General features: G+C 39.8%; 2 protein-coding genes across 4 annotated transcripts; both read left to right on the top strand.

The window, feature by feature from the left end:
• Positions 1-8: 8 nt before the first annotated feature.
• Positions 9-7778, top strand: slc35b4 (solute carrier family 35 member B4). The gene is made up of 10 exons (XM_031755702.2): positions 9-460; positions 1673-1786; positions 1902-2004; positions 2106-2155; positions 3040-3121; positions 3225-3285; positions 3477-3586; positions 3698-3773; positions 3855-3930; positions 5900-7778. Exons 1-10 carry the CDS (start codon positions 384-386, stop codon positions 6147-6149), a joined length of 999 nt encoding a protein of 332 aa, XP_031611562.1. The 5' UTR covers positions 9-383; the 3' UTR covers positions 6150-7778.
• Positions 7779-7956: 178 nt separating this feature from the next.
• Positions 7957-15581, top strand: LOC116332624 (vegetative cell wall protein gp1-like). 3 transcript variants are annotated; one of them, XM_031755634.2, is made up of 9 exons: positions 7957-8110; positions 10320-11199; positions 11987-12080; positions 12516-12696; positions 12811-12825; positions 13030-13113; positions 14767-14837; positions 14976-15111; positions 15209-15581. In XM_031755634.2, exons 2-9 carry the CDS (start codon positions 10344-10346, stop codon positions 15230-15232), a joined length of 1461 nt encoding a protein of 486 aa, XP_031611494.1. In that variant the 5' UTR covers positions 7957-8110; positions 10320-10343; the 3' UTR covers positions 15233-15581. The 3 variants fall into 3 exon arrangements, with proteins under 3 accessions (XP_031611494.1, XP_039470299.1, XP_031611495.1); XM_039614365.1 differs by having other exon boundaries at positions 10283-11199; XM_031755635.2 differs by lacking the exon at positions 12811-12825.
• The last annotated feature ends 497 nt before the right edge of the window (positions 15582-16078 follow it).

The raw sequence follows: 16078 nt of genomic DNA, 5'->3' as shown, positions 1-16078 counted from the left end.
TGTCGTCAGAGCTGCGCCGTGATTACGCTGAAACCCTATTTATTCATTCGTTTGTTACATTTTTCACTAATTTTCACATGTAGTGTTGCTTCGTGTACAATACGTGTTTTTAATTCGTAATGTGTTACACGAAACTATAAATATTACGCACACGGGAAACCCCTTTTCCTGTTTTTTTTTTAAATAAACTACAACTCCCATGAAGCACCTGGAACAAGGAAGAGCGAAATCTCGGATTCAGACGTGTTCAGCTGAAACCGGAGTTTGTGTGAAAGCACAAGAAGTCGGACACGCAAACCGCTGCCGTTATGCAAACATGCTCCATTCATTGTCCCGTTTGATTAAGTGACATCTTCCATCGAGTTTTTCCCGCCGTGAACACCATGGGGCCCGTGTTTGCCGTTGTTCTTGTTTTTGTCGGCTGTTGTAGCAATGTGGTGTTTCTGGAGCTGCTTGTGAGGTCAGTGAGAAACTTACACCGTGTCTACACCAATGACTCATGAAGACTTTACTTCACAAACGTCTGTGTGAACATTTTGTTTTTAGATTCGTCATTGCACAGGTGTTTTTACTGAATTCATACAGGAAGTGTACTCTCATTTGCATGTTGTTTGTCTAAGTGTTACTAAGCTACCTTTCTCCTCCTGAATAATTTTAACTGTCGTTTTCAACGATTTTTGCTTCTTAAATCATACTTGATCAAGACATTTTTAAGTTACTCCTGACCTCACATAGTTAATGGATGGTGTTAACGAGAAAACTGTCAATGCTGCGTGCAGTATAGCAGAGCAGCATCACTGTGTCAGTTCAGTCTTTTGATTTGTACTTTGTGCTTCTGTGGTTATTCGGTGTTTCTGTGTTATCCGCTGTTGGTCAGTGTTACTGAGTTAAGTTTCCATGCAGTAGAAAAAGATATGCGAGTGTTTTCCTGTAGTTAGTGACATTCTATGGAAATACATTCACTGCACACTTATTTGATACACTTTGCGAAAGGTCCAAGTTTGGACCTTTTGCCTTCAGAACTGTTTAATTCTCCCTGGCAACAGATTTAACAAGGTACCTGTGATTGGCTGATGAGATAATTTAATTAACAAGAGCTGAACAGGTATTCCAAATAAAGTGTCCGGTGACTGTGACTGTGTGTATGCACAGTGTCAATACACACCCATATTTGGGGTGTCTGTCAGCACCTTGTTTTGGTTGTTTGTTTTTATCCCCCTTCCTTACCTGTGAAAGTTGTCCGACCATACAGGCGAGGCTGGGTTTAAATCAGAGTGTAAATTTAAGAAGTTCTGAATAATAATCAAAGCACTTGTGCAGGCACCTGGCTCATATTCATGTAGATACCCCAATGTCTAGAAACAGCCATATAAAAGTCTGTTCATTGTATAGTAGCCATAGATTGGGCCACATTACCAAAGACTAAAACTAAAGCTTTACTTCTATCTTTATTTTCTTTTAGCACATTTATTTTAAGGCTAGTTTTTATTTTCATTACTGTTACATAATGTCATTCAATTATACTAAGTGGGTATGTAGATTAGAGAAAAAGTTATACACATATTGCTCTGTTCTTTTTTTCAGTGTATTAATTTTTGAAATGTCTGTCGTTAGCATTAAATGATACATTATTAATTAACTCTTAGCTCTTTTCCTTTTCTTTTTTTCATAGAGATTTTCCAGGATGCGGCAACATAGTCACCTTTGCTCAGTTTGTCTTCATCGCATTGGAAGGTTTCATCTTTGAAACAAACTTTGGACGCAAGAAACCAGCAATACCTATCAGGTGAAAATTAAATAATTTATTAACAAAAAAGATTGATGTGAATATTCTTCAGCTGGTGACTTTTTAAAGCTGACACTGAATCACATTGTCCCTTATTGATTTATTTTTTTTTCAGTAACTATGTGATCATGGTGACCATGTTCTTCACTGTCAGTGTGATCAACAACTACGCTCTCAACTTCAACATCGCCATGCCTCTACACATGATCTTTAGATCAGTAAGTTTCACACTATGACTCTTGAATGTTTCCTGTTATCACTGACCATCATTTCCTTCACCAAAGCCTGATCTCTGAACTGTCGTCTTGTTTCTCTGTAGGGATCACTAATCGCTAACATGATCCTGGGAATAATCATCCTGAAGAAAAGGTACCCAGCATCCTCCAACAACGTACACGTTTCCCCACTATGTTTTTGACTTTGTAAATTTAGCAACCAGAACACTTCATGGAGTGTACTTAATGACCACAGACTTTGATTAAATACTAATAGGATCAATTTTTTGCTATTGTTCAGATACAGAGATAATAATGGTCAGGGTTTTATTCCGTGGACAGACAGTTGCAAAAATCCCAGCATCTGGACTGATTCATTCATATTTCACAAAGATAATCCCGTGTTCCACAAATTTGGCTGTTTTATAGAAATCAAATCATCTTTACCAGATCCTGTTGGAGCAGTTTTACTATGACAGTGTGGTTTACACATTCATCTTCATTATCTTGAAAGTTTGTAGTGGTGCCCATCCTTATATTTTATACATTGACAGTTTTAAAGATGGACATAGCTGCCAGGTTGGACAAAGGAAGCTGTTGTGGAAACACCTGCATTCTATCTGAAGGCCACCAGATGACACTTGCTTTGGTTGCAAAAATACTTCCATGCTATAAAAGTCTATGGGAGAAAAAGCTGTCTGTGTTCCCCTCTCGGTCACTCGGTTTTGGTTATATTCAGTAACAAATAAATTCTATTTTGTACATCTTGGTTATATTATGTTTATGAAAGGAGAATTATCTGCTCAGTGGTTAATGAGTCAGCTTTTCACAGTCAGTTCCACCCTTCCTTGTCCCAGCCAATTTTTCAACCAAGGTGGCGACAATGAAAAAGCTCATCTTGGGTCTTAAAAATGCCAATTTTAATCACTTTTTTCCACTGTGTGTTTGAAGCCATTGAAAAGAGGAAGCTTTCAAGTATAAATAAAAGTTGAAAAGAGTCGTAGTGAATCTACCCACATTTTTCTTCTCTCTCCGTAGATATTCGGCCAGCAAATATCTGTCTATAGCCTTAGTTTCTGCAGGTATCTTCATCTGCACCATCATGTCTGCCAAACAAGTGGTGAGTGCTGCTGCAGAACACTGGGTACTGCTGCAGTTTGACTGTGAGTCATTTTAGCATTTGTTTAAGTGCGCTCTCATAAACTGTGCTCCTGATTTTGCAGAATGTGTCAAATGAGGGTTCAGAAGACCAAGGCTTTTATGCCTTTATGCACTGGCTTATAGGTGAGTGGCAGCTGATGCTGGCTTTTTGCAGATATGTGAATATCGGTGTGTATGTTTAGTAGTAAGTCACAAGTTTCTGTCCAATCATTTTGTGTGTTGGAGGCATTTGCAGGGGTGGGAAGTTTAGAATAGAAACATAACACTTCATGTCATGTGGATAATCCATACACATGTTGTACGGATGCATTCAGGTATCGCCATGTTGACCTTTGCCCTGCTGATGTCTGCGAGGATGGGCATTTTTCAGGAGACGCTGTACAAGAAGTATGGAAAACACTCCAAAGAGGCGCTCTTCTACAATGTGAGTTGTCCTCCAGGACCAGCAGCCCAGGAATTCACTCCACAGATGTTTTCATGGAGCTGTTTTAAAATGTGCAATCCTTTAACATGATTCCTTTGCAACTTTTTGCAGCACTGCCTGCCTCTGCCGGGCTTCCTGCTTCTCTCCACAAATATCTACAGCCACTGCGTCCTCTTCAATCAAAGCAGTGAGTGCCATCAGTTCATTCTGGGAGTCTTTTTCAGAGTGCGTTTTTCATCACAGGTGTCAATGATTACTTTCTTTGCAGCTCCCGTGCTGATTCCTGGGGTCGAACTGAGCGTGCCGATAATGTGGATCTACCTGCTGATCAATGTCATCACACAGTATCCTACCAAAACAAGTGCTTTTGCAGTTTGCTTGTACTGTTTTTTTTCTCTTTTTCTACTAAACACAATATCACAGTTCATAGTTTGCATTTTTCCCCCAGCAGCTAAAAAAAACTATAACCTCAGCTTACTGCTCTTTTATTAAATCACAAATTTTGGTCCAAATGACCTTCATCAGATGCAAAAATAATGTTCATATCATTAAGCACACACAGTTTTAAAGAAATGTTTACACCATCATGCCAAGCAGAGTTTAATCATCTAATTAGGCAGAGATAACTGGCGAGCACTTCACATGAGTGTGCTATTAAAGCTAATATAAATAAAATCGTTTTAGTTTGATCGATCTTCTCTCAGCTTGCACTAAAGACACATTCAGCCCGCGATGGGAGACGGCAAAATTCCGGTTTATGATCACTGTTGACATTATGAACAGCCGTTGAGTTTGAAAGTATCGCGCTCTTACTGGACTTAAAAACTGTGGTGTCAGTGGTGTCACAAACAGCTCTTCACGCCACAGCACAGGATCTATCGGAGGTGGCCCTCGCTTCAGCAGCCCTGTGGTTTTAGTCACGTCTCGGCGGGATTCTCACAGAGTCAGCAGGTCTTAGTCCCACAGATGGTAGCTTCGCTTCTCGGGCGATCAAGTATCCGAACACGCTCACAGCACTGTGTAAAGTAATACCCTCTCGTTGTGAGGCCAGCTCATGTTTCCTCTGAGTGGGTGGACAACTCTGTGCTGATGAAGGCTTGTCTGGTTTTTCTTTTGTTTTGTTCAAATAAAGGGATGAAAGGCACTGCTGTAAAGGACGAAGGTGCTTGGATTTTATACCAAAAGTCAACTACAGCGTGGTTTTAATCGTTGAAATTTTATACATCACTTCTTGCTCTAAGTAGAACAGCTGACTCATCAAATTTCATTGTTTCTGAGCATCAGCTGAATTTTGATTACTCACTTTGCCTTTATTTATAATGATAAAGCAGAGTTATTTGGGCAAAGCTGCTTATGTTAAGGCAGTGTTAACACCACTGAAAAGTCATTTTGTTACTCATCAAATTTGACCCATTATGCGCTGTTTTTAATATTTAATTTTTATGCTGGTTCCTGGTTGGGCCTCTCAGCTCATCCACTGTATTAAATTAAATATTTTAGCTGCTTCCCTTTAAGGCCACACGGCTTTCTGATTGGCTGCTCTTTGCAAACAGAAGGCTTGTACAGCAGGTGGGTGGGGCTTTTGTGCTCAGAACCGAAGCGTGTCTGAGATAACTTTGGTAGTGATATCCTTTTTATTTGACATAATGCAAAGACGTGTTCAGAGCAGTCTGAAACTGGAGCTTATGGTTCACAGAGATTACTTGTACATATACTGATTCATTTGAAATTCAGAAAATATTCATGGGGATTCAGCTTGTGTAGCATGTATGTAAACTATAATGCTGTCTCAGTAAGAGCAACAGTATGACCCAGAATCTAAATTCGTGCTGTAACAACTGCTAAAATAGTTCGTCACACAAAGTAATATAAGTGAGCAAACTAAAGAGCAGTCCTTATTTTTTTACTTTAAAAAGAAATGGAAGTTTAAGTTGTTTTCCTAAATATTTGTCAACTAATATTAATTAATGGAACTAAACTATAAATAAGCTGTAAAATAAAACCTTAATAATCCACTATGGGCTTCATAGAAAAATGTTAATTAAAAAAAATACTACAATAATTTACCAGAATGATTTTATATTACTACCAAAACTAGGTTTGAATATTTCTGTTATGCACGGGATCACACTATTAACTGTTTAATCCCTGCCTGATCTCTCCAGTAATGCTGATAGTGAAAAGTAACATTAATTAAATGGTGGTTTAGCTAACGAGGTCAATTGATACAGACCGTCATAGCAACACGTGAAGAAATTAGGTTTTTGTCCTTTGTATCTCGAGTCTTGTTGCAGTCTTTAACCGATTCTTCAGGTACGTGTGCATCCGTGGTGTTTTCATCCTGACCACAGAGTGCGCCTCGCTGACAGTCACGCTGGTGGTGACGCTCAGGAAGTTCCTCAGCCTCATCTTCTCCATCATTTATTTCCAAAACCCCTTCACCACCTGGCACTGGGTGGGGACGGCCGTGGTCTTCGTCGGTACTCTTCTGTACACGGAGGTGTGGAGCAGCGTGTGGGCGGCTCTACGGGGACCCGATGCCAAAGAGAAGAAGGCAGAGTGACGAATCAGAGACTGGCAGTGGACAGAAAATCAGTTATCGTGTTGGACGTAGAGTGATGTTGTTATCCTGCAGCAGTTTTATGCAGTTTTAGGGTCATTTAGATTTATACTTGATTACACGGTGCGCAGTCATACACCACCTGAAAAGTTTAAAGGATAGTGGTGTTCTGCATTTTTATTGTTGTCAGCAAATCCCATGAACAGATCAAATCCAGCAGAGTAAACATTCCTTCACACATACAGAGACAAACTAGTCGGCCGTAGCTCTCGTAATCTGGGTCTATTTTGTTCAGTGTTTACATTCTCTGCTACATCTGGTCTTTTGTGCCAAGACATGTCTCGCTGCACATTTTGTCTCGAGTTCACCACACAATAAGCTAAAAACTGGTTTTAAAGACCTTTTGTAGCTGATGCATGAAACTGATTGAATTGGAACCGTGACATCAATGTGAGGTAGCTTGGATGTTGCTCACAGCCAGGCCGATTATTAAAAATCAGCACAGATTTATTGCTAGGAGCTTTTTGAGTCAATTGAGCCAGATCTCATTCTTGATGGATTAATTTATTTTGAATCTACGTGTGAATGAATCTGTATTTTGTCTGTCTGTGCTCTCTGACTCCAAGCACCAAGCCCATTCACTGTGACTGAAGATGTAGATCTCTAAAACCAGCTATAGTCAATATTTTACAATACTTGATCACATGACGGCTTGATTATGGTGAAGAACCCACAGACAGTTTTCACCCTCTCTCCAGGCCCAAAGAGATGCATGGCATCACATACCCCAGAACTTGTTTTTCTTGTGCTTGATTGCAAACTTGAAGAGTGATTATTAGTCAGGTTAAGTTGTCTTTTTTTTTTTTTTTTTTTGAATATCCATAAGCATTCCTTGTCTCCACTTGACAAACAGACTCTAGGTAAAGATGTTTTCAGTGTTTAATCTGTTATAATTATAATGATAGATTTGAAAGGGAAAGAAATCTCTGTTTGTAGCATGTATATGCTTTGTCGACAGTTTTACTGCCCCCTGTGGCCAAAACGTCAGATTTTCACACTTAGTCCCACTCTTCCAGCCAGTGTCATTTAACTAAATCATTTCTGAATACAGCTGGAGACTGTTTTTATCAGGACGAGTGAATATTTTATTTTGTAGGTACTGTTTGAAGTGTGTGATTGGGGGTCTGGTGTGAGCTTTGTCAGCCAGTGCAACAGTGTGGGTCAAGGTTGTGTTGTAATACTTTGGCTACACAGATTCTGGGTTTGGTCTTCATTGGATTTGCTAACAATAGGAAAAATACGAATACTCTCATACTTACATGTTTTAACATTAGTACCTCGTTATGGTGCGTTCACAGACACAAATTCAGTGCCACTTTTCTTTTTTGTCTATAACGCTGTTTGGATATTTATTTTTTTAGCCTCTAGCTGCTCCAGGTTCGTGTTCATTTTAAGGACTTCACCGATTCATGTGTGAGGAGCTGCTGGAGTCAGATTGCGTGATTAGATAGGGGGACAGGTTATGCAGTGCATATAGTCCCCGTGTCCTTGTCATATTGTCTCAGGTGTATTTGTCAACAATAAATCTTTACACTCCCTGGCGACTGAAATTAAAGTGGCAACATAACTGAAGACTGAGACTGTTTTTTTTTTTCTGTGCATGCTTCTTTTTTAAGTGAGTTTTATGAATGTTTAAAGCTGGGACACTCTGTTCTCTTACGTTTCACTGACTAATGCGCACTGGACCAATCCAGGGGGGTGGTGTTTAACTCCATCCAATGGCTGCTCATGTTATTCCCTGTCGGCGGTGGGAAGGGCAGCTGTTTGGGTTTTATGTCACTGAGCACTCATCCACGCTGTGGGTGCTGTAGTTTCAGCGCGGGCAGTGATGGGGGGGAAACAGCCCGAGTCAATTCAGTGGGGAAGATGAAGGCGGAGGAATTACTTTTCTGAAGGGCATTCGGGTGAGTGAAGGCTTGTTTAGAGCTGCTTCCATCAGTATAGCGCACGGCTGCACAGCGCATCAGTGCAAGTCAGTGATTTCCTGTCATTGACGCCCTTTTTTAAATTATTATTAATATTATTATTATTATTATTTGTTGTATTTTTTTTTTCAATTTTTAAAGCCTGCCAAAAGTCACCCCGCATAAAGTAGGCGGCTTCCCTTTAGTGTGGGGGTTAAATATAGAAAGGGCATGCTCGCCTTACATTCCCCATACGTGTGGAAGTGCTGCTTCACAAAGTCTTTAAATTCCTATAATATCCAAAATATGGCATCATATCTATAATTAAATCAGCTTTAATTCAGGTAATTAATGCCATTATCAATCTGCGACCTTTATCGACCTCTATTGGTGACATTACAGTGTAACAGCAGCACTTTTACATTGGTTTGTATCAGGGGTGTCAAATATTAGACCCGCGTGCCTGAATCCGGACAGCAAAAACTCCAGTCTGGCCCACAGGATTGGAGTTGATTCTTTTTTTATTTTGGACTTTGAACTGTATTTTCATAAATGTTACAGCTCATTCTGCTAATAAAGACAGCCCAGCCACCATTCATACTACACAGAATCAGAATATCTTTATTGCCATTGTAACAAATTAAGTGAAAGTCCCTGCAGGGTCAAGAGAAAAGGTTTAAATATAATTACAAAAGAATATAAGAAAAACAGGGTAGAAACTGCTATTCAGTGTATTTGTCACCCAAGTTATAAAGTAATAGTTAACAATTAAAAAACAGTAAAGTTACTATTTTCTCACTATCCTCTACAGAAAATTCTTTAAAAAAAAAAAAAAAAAAAAAATTAAAGAAAATCTGTCTACTGTAAAGTAAAATAAACAAATAAATAAAATAGGACATTTCTGTGAATTAACAAAAATCTTATTCTTTATAATTACCAGACAGTCTGGGCAATGACCTATCTTTCTGTAATTTTACACTTTTATTTGTTACAATTTAAGCCCAAATAGTCATGCTGAGAGATTTCTTTTATTAACTACAGCACCGTTTCTTTGTCGTGTAGAAAAACTAAGACTTTCTTTTTCTTACATTGAGATATCACAGGGATTAAGTGTGCAGTTACATTTCTTTACACTGACAGAGAGGGGATTTTCACCAGTCCAGCCCAATTAAAATCAAAGTGGGCTGGATGTGGCCAACAGTGTAAAATGAGTTTGACATCGCTGGCTTCAATTTTACTCCATGAAATTATAGCAATAAAAAAAGATAATAAAATATATCATTTTCCAGTAGGAGCTGACTTAAATTTATGGAGGAGGTCAGGAGAGAAGTGTCTACAGAGCCTCCGCTGTGCAAAAGCATGGTGGAGGCTCTGTCATGGTTTGGAGCTTCATTTGAGCCAGTGGTGTTTTAGATTGTGTTTTAAAAACAAGTTCTACAATTTCAATTTAAAAAACTGTCAGTTATTGTTTTGTTTGACATATCATTGAATTGATTGACCTGTTTTCAATGCTGTAAATTAATTTTAAAAAAGAATAATTACTGCTGGGCTTTCTATTTTCTTAAAAGTCATTAAACTTTTCCACTGATGTAGCCTTGGTTGTGGTATTTGATTAAAAATAAGAACTCTGTTTAAAAAAAATATTGTTGCATAAAAGTGATAGGTTCTCTACTCTAAACAAATAAAGTTGCATACCATTAATGCCTTCATCTTTCTCAGTAATTGTTACTTTTTCAAAGGGCAGCAAGGCTGTACCAAAGTTGTTTCTTTGGATTTTGAATGTGTGTTTATGTCACTACCGGTGGCAACAGACAAAGCACAAATCAAATAACATTTTTTCTCATTTGTTCTTATTCTGAATTTCTCTTAGAAAATTTTAAAAGTCAGACAGTTTGAACATCTTTTAAATTATATTTACAAGAAACAAGGAGACCTATTGTCTGATGTATTTGATATAAAATTCCATTGGACACTTGTTCAGTGGCTTGCTGAGTCTTATGAAATAACGCTGCAGTGTTTAATGGCAGTGATGCGTAAACTTCACATTACTTACGCAAGACTTGAACCTGTGATAGAGAGCAGAGCCCTGCAACAGACAGACATGTTGAGTTTCACTTCACTGACACAGCACCAGCATCGGAAACATTTGAATTTGCTCTTTGTGGCCTGCAGGTGGCGCTTACGGTTCTTCTTCTTCTTCTTTCGTCAGCTGTCAGACCGAGTCATCAAGCGGATGAAGCTGTCGCCAGAGGTCGTCTCTCCGCATCTCGCTCCTGCATCGAAAACAGTGGCCTCTCCAGATCCCACCTCTTCTGTGGAACACTTGTCACCTCCTCCACCTACAGTTATCGCAGCACCACCTCCTTCTCTTTCTCCTCCTTCTCAGGGAGCCACAGTTCCAACAGTGGAACCTGCTCCTTCTGTTAAGCTCATCCCGCCTCCTCCTATGAAGTTTCACTCCTTTCCTCCAGCCTCTCCAGAGCCTGCAGCTCAAACTCCATCCACCCCTTCCCCAGGAGTCGAAGCACCTGTAGAGCCTCTTCCTCCACCCCCTGCTGAAGTCCCACCTTCTGCTGAAACCTTAATCCTGCCCACGTCTGTAGAGTCATCTCAAATATCTCTGGCTCCACCTGAACCTTCATCTCAAACACCCCCCACTATTATTGAGCCTGCTACTGTCACTCCATCTGTTGAACCTTTAGAATCTGTTACCCCATCACCTCCACCAGTAGAAACAGTCCAACTTCCACCCACGGTTGAATCTACTCCATGTGGACCAGTGGAGGAAGTGGACCAGCGGTGTCAAGTGGAGGCACCAGTCGTGGCTCCAGCTATTGATCCAGAGCCTCCATGTGATCAATCTCCACCTCCTCCAGAGGACGCTCTAGCACCTCCTCCACCAACTTCTCCAGTGCTCTCTTTTGAAGAAACATCTCCATCCTGTCACTGTGTGGAGCAAGCTGTTGTCCCAACTCACCCACCTCTAGCTCCACCTCCACCAACCGAGGAGCCCCCCAAGAACCCTTCTGTGCCTCCTTTTGATGAGAAGGAAGTACGTGTTGTCACAACACCACCTCCACCTCCGACAGGTGAGTCTGAACCATCCTAATCTTTTGACATTTTCAATTAGCTGTTGTGATGCTTTGAAGTGCATGCTGTGGCTACAAGGACATGGAGGTTTTTCACAACTTAATAGGACAAACCTTATAATGTTGCTCAGTCAGATACACAAGTATGCAGAATTATAGTCCAAATCACATGACTCTGAGGATATGAGAGAGATACAGCTGATAAAGCATCCAAAAAGTGTAATAATAACAATAATAAACCACTTGTCTCTGAGGTGGTATGAAGATTTGAGAATGAGCATTTCCGTCTTTTGTCTGGAGGATCATTTCAGTTAACAAGAGCCGAAATCAGCAGTTTGCAGTTTCCAAGCCTAAAATACAGAGTAACAGAGTTACAGTGTAACATCCTGAAATCTCTGAGGAAGAACATTCAGTGGAAATGACCCGAACCGTGGTGTGTGCCAGAACATGCCACCTACCACCTCAGCAGATTTACCTCCTAGTGAGGTCCTCCGTTTCCCTGCTTCTTACTATACTGACTATGTGATGAAGATCAAGCACTCATGTCAGAAAAATAAGTACAACGGGACAGACACGCCATTTGTTGCTTCTCTTATTACCAATGTGTAACCATTATTTCAGACCATTATTTCTGGTAGAAGTTTAATTTCAGCGTTCTAAAGCAGTGATATTCAAGGTATGTTTGAGGCTTTAATTTGGAAAGAGTTTCAGGCTTTTAGTAGCAGTTCAAACTCAGTCAGTAGATTTAACATGTTTACAGTCATTGCTTTGTTTGTTTCTTCTCAAGTGTCAGAAGACGAGTTGAGGCAGAAGCTCAAAGAGGAGATGCAGAGAAGTCTGAAGGAGGAGATCGACCAGAAGAGGCAGGAGCTGCAGAGGCAGTAAGGACACAAGACTGAACGTTTTACTGAGTTTTGAATCTTACTGTCTCATTTGTCCCATCTGATAAGATAATAACATAACTGTAGAGGTTTGTAGTTGATCCGTACCGATGCACACATTTCTGCTCAAGATGCCACATTAATTATTTAGTCACTAATTCTATTTAGTAGGAAAACATTAGAATTTATTCATTTTTTAACCAAAAACGCCATAAATCAATAATAATTATAATATTTAAATACCGATAACAAAGATTTTAAAGTTAAACTGCAATCAAAACTTTGAATATCAGAGAATATATTCTTATTAATTAAGTACAATTATCCCAGGATATCTACACACTTGAGGAGTTGCTGCTGATGCATTCTCAGTTGATCAGCTTATCAATTAATTAACTCTGAGTTCTTTAAAAGATGCGCTTTGTGCATGTGAAGGTTGGAGGAGATGAGGGCACAGGTTCGAGCTGAGGCGAGGGCAGCAGCTCGGGCTCGGGTGGAGGAGCAGGTGAAGAAGATTCTGGAGGCTGAGAGGGCGGCGAGCACGGAGAAGCTCACAGACACAATCATGAAAGAGCGAATGAAGACGGAAGATGAGAAGCTCATGGTGCAGCTTTATGTAAGCAAAGGAAGACACGCATGTTGAATGTGTGAGGAACTCTGCTGTAAATACGAAACTCTTTCCTCCTTTTAATGTGCTTCTTTTTCTTTCTTTGCCGCGTTGTTGTTTCAGTGGATGGAGCTGAAGGTAGGACGATAGAGATGCATACATGCATGCCTCACTCTCAAACAGCTGCAAATCACAGACATGATTTGCAGCTGTTACTTTGAAAAACAGAAAAAATAGACCAAAAAAAACATGCATGTAAATTGAGTGTCGGCCTCTACAAAATTTCAATATGATGTTTTCAGAGCTGTGCTGATATCTTCTATGAATGTTAAATTATCGCAGGCTCATCAGCTGGAGGAGAAGGAGAAAGAGCTGAAGAAACGAGATGCTCTCTACAAGGAACATCTTGCAAAACTCGATGCAAAGGTTAGTTAACATTTTTGAGACTTGAAGTAATTCTCATATGTTTAAAGTTCTTACAGGTTTAAAGCGAGACTATGTTTTACTAGAGATGTGTCGAGTGGCCGGGGGGGAAAAGACTGTAAACAAAAGACAACGTGTATGACTAACTGGCTTTTTAACTAGTTTTGAAAAATTCCAGTTGTAATCTAATCGAATGTCATGTGTATATTACTCCAAAATCTAGGCAACCCTCAACACACAATCAGACATCAGATCTTGATAAATTAAATGTTCAACTTGAAAATCTTTACTGACGTCTTGAGTCACCCCTTATTATATTTTGCTTCTAAGAAGCCAAACTATCTTGTAACTTGTGTAATCTCAGTGTGTCCTTCAAAATATTTAAGGTAACCAGAGACGTTGAGGACAAAAGAAGAAGTTGTAGCATCTATAGCAAATGATCAAAATCTGAACGTCATGTAATTAAGAAATTAAGGGCCTAAGTTTCATTTGGCCTTTCAGCTGATCCGTCTGCTGTTCACTGAAGCCATTTTAGAAATGGTCTCAGTGGACGGGTGGATGTCAAGAAGCTATTTTTAAGGCAGGGAAACAGGGAGAAAAAGGTAAGATAGATTACACAAGATAATGGGCTGAAAATCAGTAGCAGCACCTCTTATGTAGTGATGAACCCAGATTTGAATGAAATTTTTGTTTTCAAGTGATTATCAATCTGTACAGCAGGGGTCAGGAGAGAGGTTCAATAGTGAGTGTCTGCTCTGTCATCACTTGGAGCTGCATTTCAGCCGGTGGTGTTGGGGATTTTTGTCAAAACTGATGGAATTATGAACGCAGAAAAGTACGTTCAGATTTTGATCCACCATCTAGTATCATCTGGAAAGTGACTTTTCAGCATGAAAATGATCCCAAAGGCACTGCACAAAACATGCAATGACTAACCATGACTAGCACTCATGAATTGCCCCCCCCCCCCAAGAGCCCAGACCTGAACATTATTGAAGCAGTGTGTGATCATCTTGACAGAGAGCAGAATAAAAAGAGGCCAGGATCCAAAGAAGGGCTTTGAATGTCTTTCAAGAAATCTAGAGAGAGATTCCTGAGGACAGTTGTTAGAATTATACAACTCTGTTTTCCATAATTTGTGGAGAAGGAAATGAAACAACACCAGTTAGTGGAAACTAAAATTATCAAATCGTCAGTCCTTTCTGGGCTTGATGTTAAAATTATTAAGTGATCCTTTAATTTTTCAGCAGTATATCTGGAACTATTTGAAACTGTTAATTACTTTCTTCAGGTATCAAACTGCATTGTAAATGCACCCGTGTGCCAATCCAAGATACAGCAGCATGCTGCGCTTTGTTTTCATTTGATTAACAGTGACATAGGTACCTGATCAAACACCTTAACAAATGTCATCAAGCTGTAATTCGAACATGTCTGAATCCTAATTAGAGCTTAGACACATGTAGCACCACCTTTTACAGCTGACACCAGTGAGAGGACCGTGGAGTTGAGCTAAAACATGTTTTCGGGGTCTTTAAATGCAAATTTTGGCCACTGAGGAGCGGTCACGTCCTGAATTTTTTTGTGGGATTTTGTTGAAGCAGTTGTGATATGTTATGTTGAGGGTAATGTGTGTGTTTTTTACCACTTTGGCAGTGTGCAGAGTTTTACAAAGTGTCTGTCGAGAGCTTCCGGAAGGGCAAAGAAGAGACTCTCAGCCGTTTCACGTAAGTCAGAACACTTTAATTTGTTTATGTGTAATATCATGTAAGCCTTATTACAGCTTTTATTTGATGTAAGTTAAGTTTGAATCATAATAATGAGGCAAATGTTATTTAATATTATTTTCCTTATCCCTCTCTCAGTCGTTTTAACACCCAGCCAGTGTGTGGAGACTTGCAGAGCCAGATATTAAAATGCTACAAGGAGAACACGGGAAAGACTCTGTGCTGCTCGCGCATCGCCTCTGCCTACATGCAGTGTGTGGACGAAGCCAAGAAAGTACGACCTGTCTTGACTTAAACACATTATTTGATTTTATACCTCTCCTCCTGTGGATCTTTATTGATCATTTTAAACCATCTCTCTCCTCTCACAGAATAAGATGAGCACAGGCGGTTAATGTGGACCGCATCCTGGCGGACTACTCCAGCCTTTCTGTGTACCCAAAGAAGTGCCACACACATGCAGACGTTAACTCAAAGGACACTTTAGTCTGCTGCTCATCATGGGATCAAAGCAATTATATCAATGCAACAGCAAAGTTTATTTTTAAGTGCTTGCTTTTTTCTTTTAAATGAAGCAAAACACAACAGATAAGCAGAACGTTTGCAGACTGAGAGCCTGATTAATCATTTTACACACGTGCCTTGAAGTTATAAAACCTGTTTATCAGAGTGTGAACGCATGAAGGAACTACTGAGTGAGCAGAGTGTAACAACGAAGAAAAATTAAATCCATCAGTAAACCTTGATGTGGAACATAATGGTTCACGGTTAAAGAAAATATTGGTGTGTGTGTGTGTGTGTGTGTGTGTGTGTGTGTGTGTCTGCTGCCCCCTGCTGATTTTGAGTTCAGAATTTAATAAAATTTATTACTGTGCTCGTGAAATCCAGTTGATGCTCTCAGGGAGGTAAAGCGGCTGTTTTTCTGTGATATAGCTCATTACTTGTGGCTAAATTATGGATGCAAAGCAAAAAATGAAAACGACACATAAACACAACATGCTGAACATCGCAAATAAGGCGGAGCACTGGACAGCAGAAGTGCAGGTGCATAAACAACCCGCGTAGAAATGCTTATATGTGACAGTGGACATGTGATCATCGTTTTACCCCAAATGGAAGACGGTCTCCTTTCTGCACAGTTTTATGGCATAAAAAAAAAGTATTAAGAAAATAGGTTCAAGTTTCTGTCTTGGAGGTCATTTCAAGAAAATTGTTGCAGTTTCAAGAAGTCACACCTGTCA

This window comes from Oreochromis aureus, linkage group 7 (assembly GCF_013358895.1).
Source record: "Oreochromis aureus strain Israel breed Guangdong linkage group 7, ZZ_aureus, whole genome shotgun sequence".
Classification (NCBI taxonomy): Eukaryota; Metazoa; Chordata; class Actinopteri; order Cichliformes; family Cichlidae; genus Oreochromis; species Oreochromis aureus.
The sequence above is the reverse complement of the archived record's forward strand: the minus strand, read 5'-3'. Positions and strand labels throughout refer to the sequence as shown.

Bases quoted from the DNA above. Each gene is read 5' to 3' on its own strand.
- slc35b4 (XM_031755702.2), top strand. From the start codon at position 384: ATGGGGCCCGTGTTTGCCGTTGTTCTTGTTTTTGTCGGCTGTTGTAGC. The intron at 1,787-1,901 runs GTGAAAATTAAA...TTTTTTTTTCAG, and splicing joins AAACCAGCAATACCTATCAG to TAACTATGTGATCATGGTGA. The intron at 2,005-2,105 runs GTAAGTTTCACA...GTTTCTCTGTAG, and splicing joins TACACATGATCTTTAGATCA to GGATCACTAATCGCTAACAT.
- LOC116332624 (XM_031755634.2), top strand. From the start codon at position 10,344: ATGAAGCTGTCGCCAGAGGTCGTCTCTCCGCATCTCGCTCCTGCATCG. The intron at 12,081-12,515 runs GTAAGGACACAA...GTGCATGTGAAG, and splicing joins AGGCAGGAGCTGCAGAGGCA to GTTGGAGGAGATGAGGGCAC. The intron at 13,114-14,766 runs GTTAGTTAACAT...CCACTTTGGCAG, and splicing joins TTGCAAAACTCGATGCAAAG to TGTGCAGAGTTTTACAAAGT.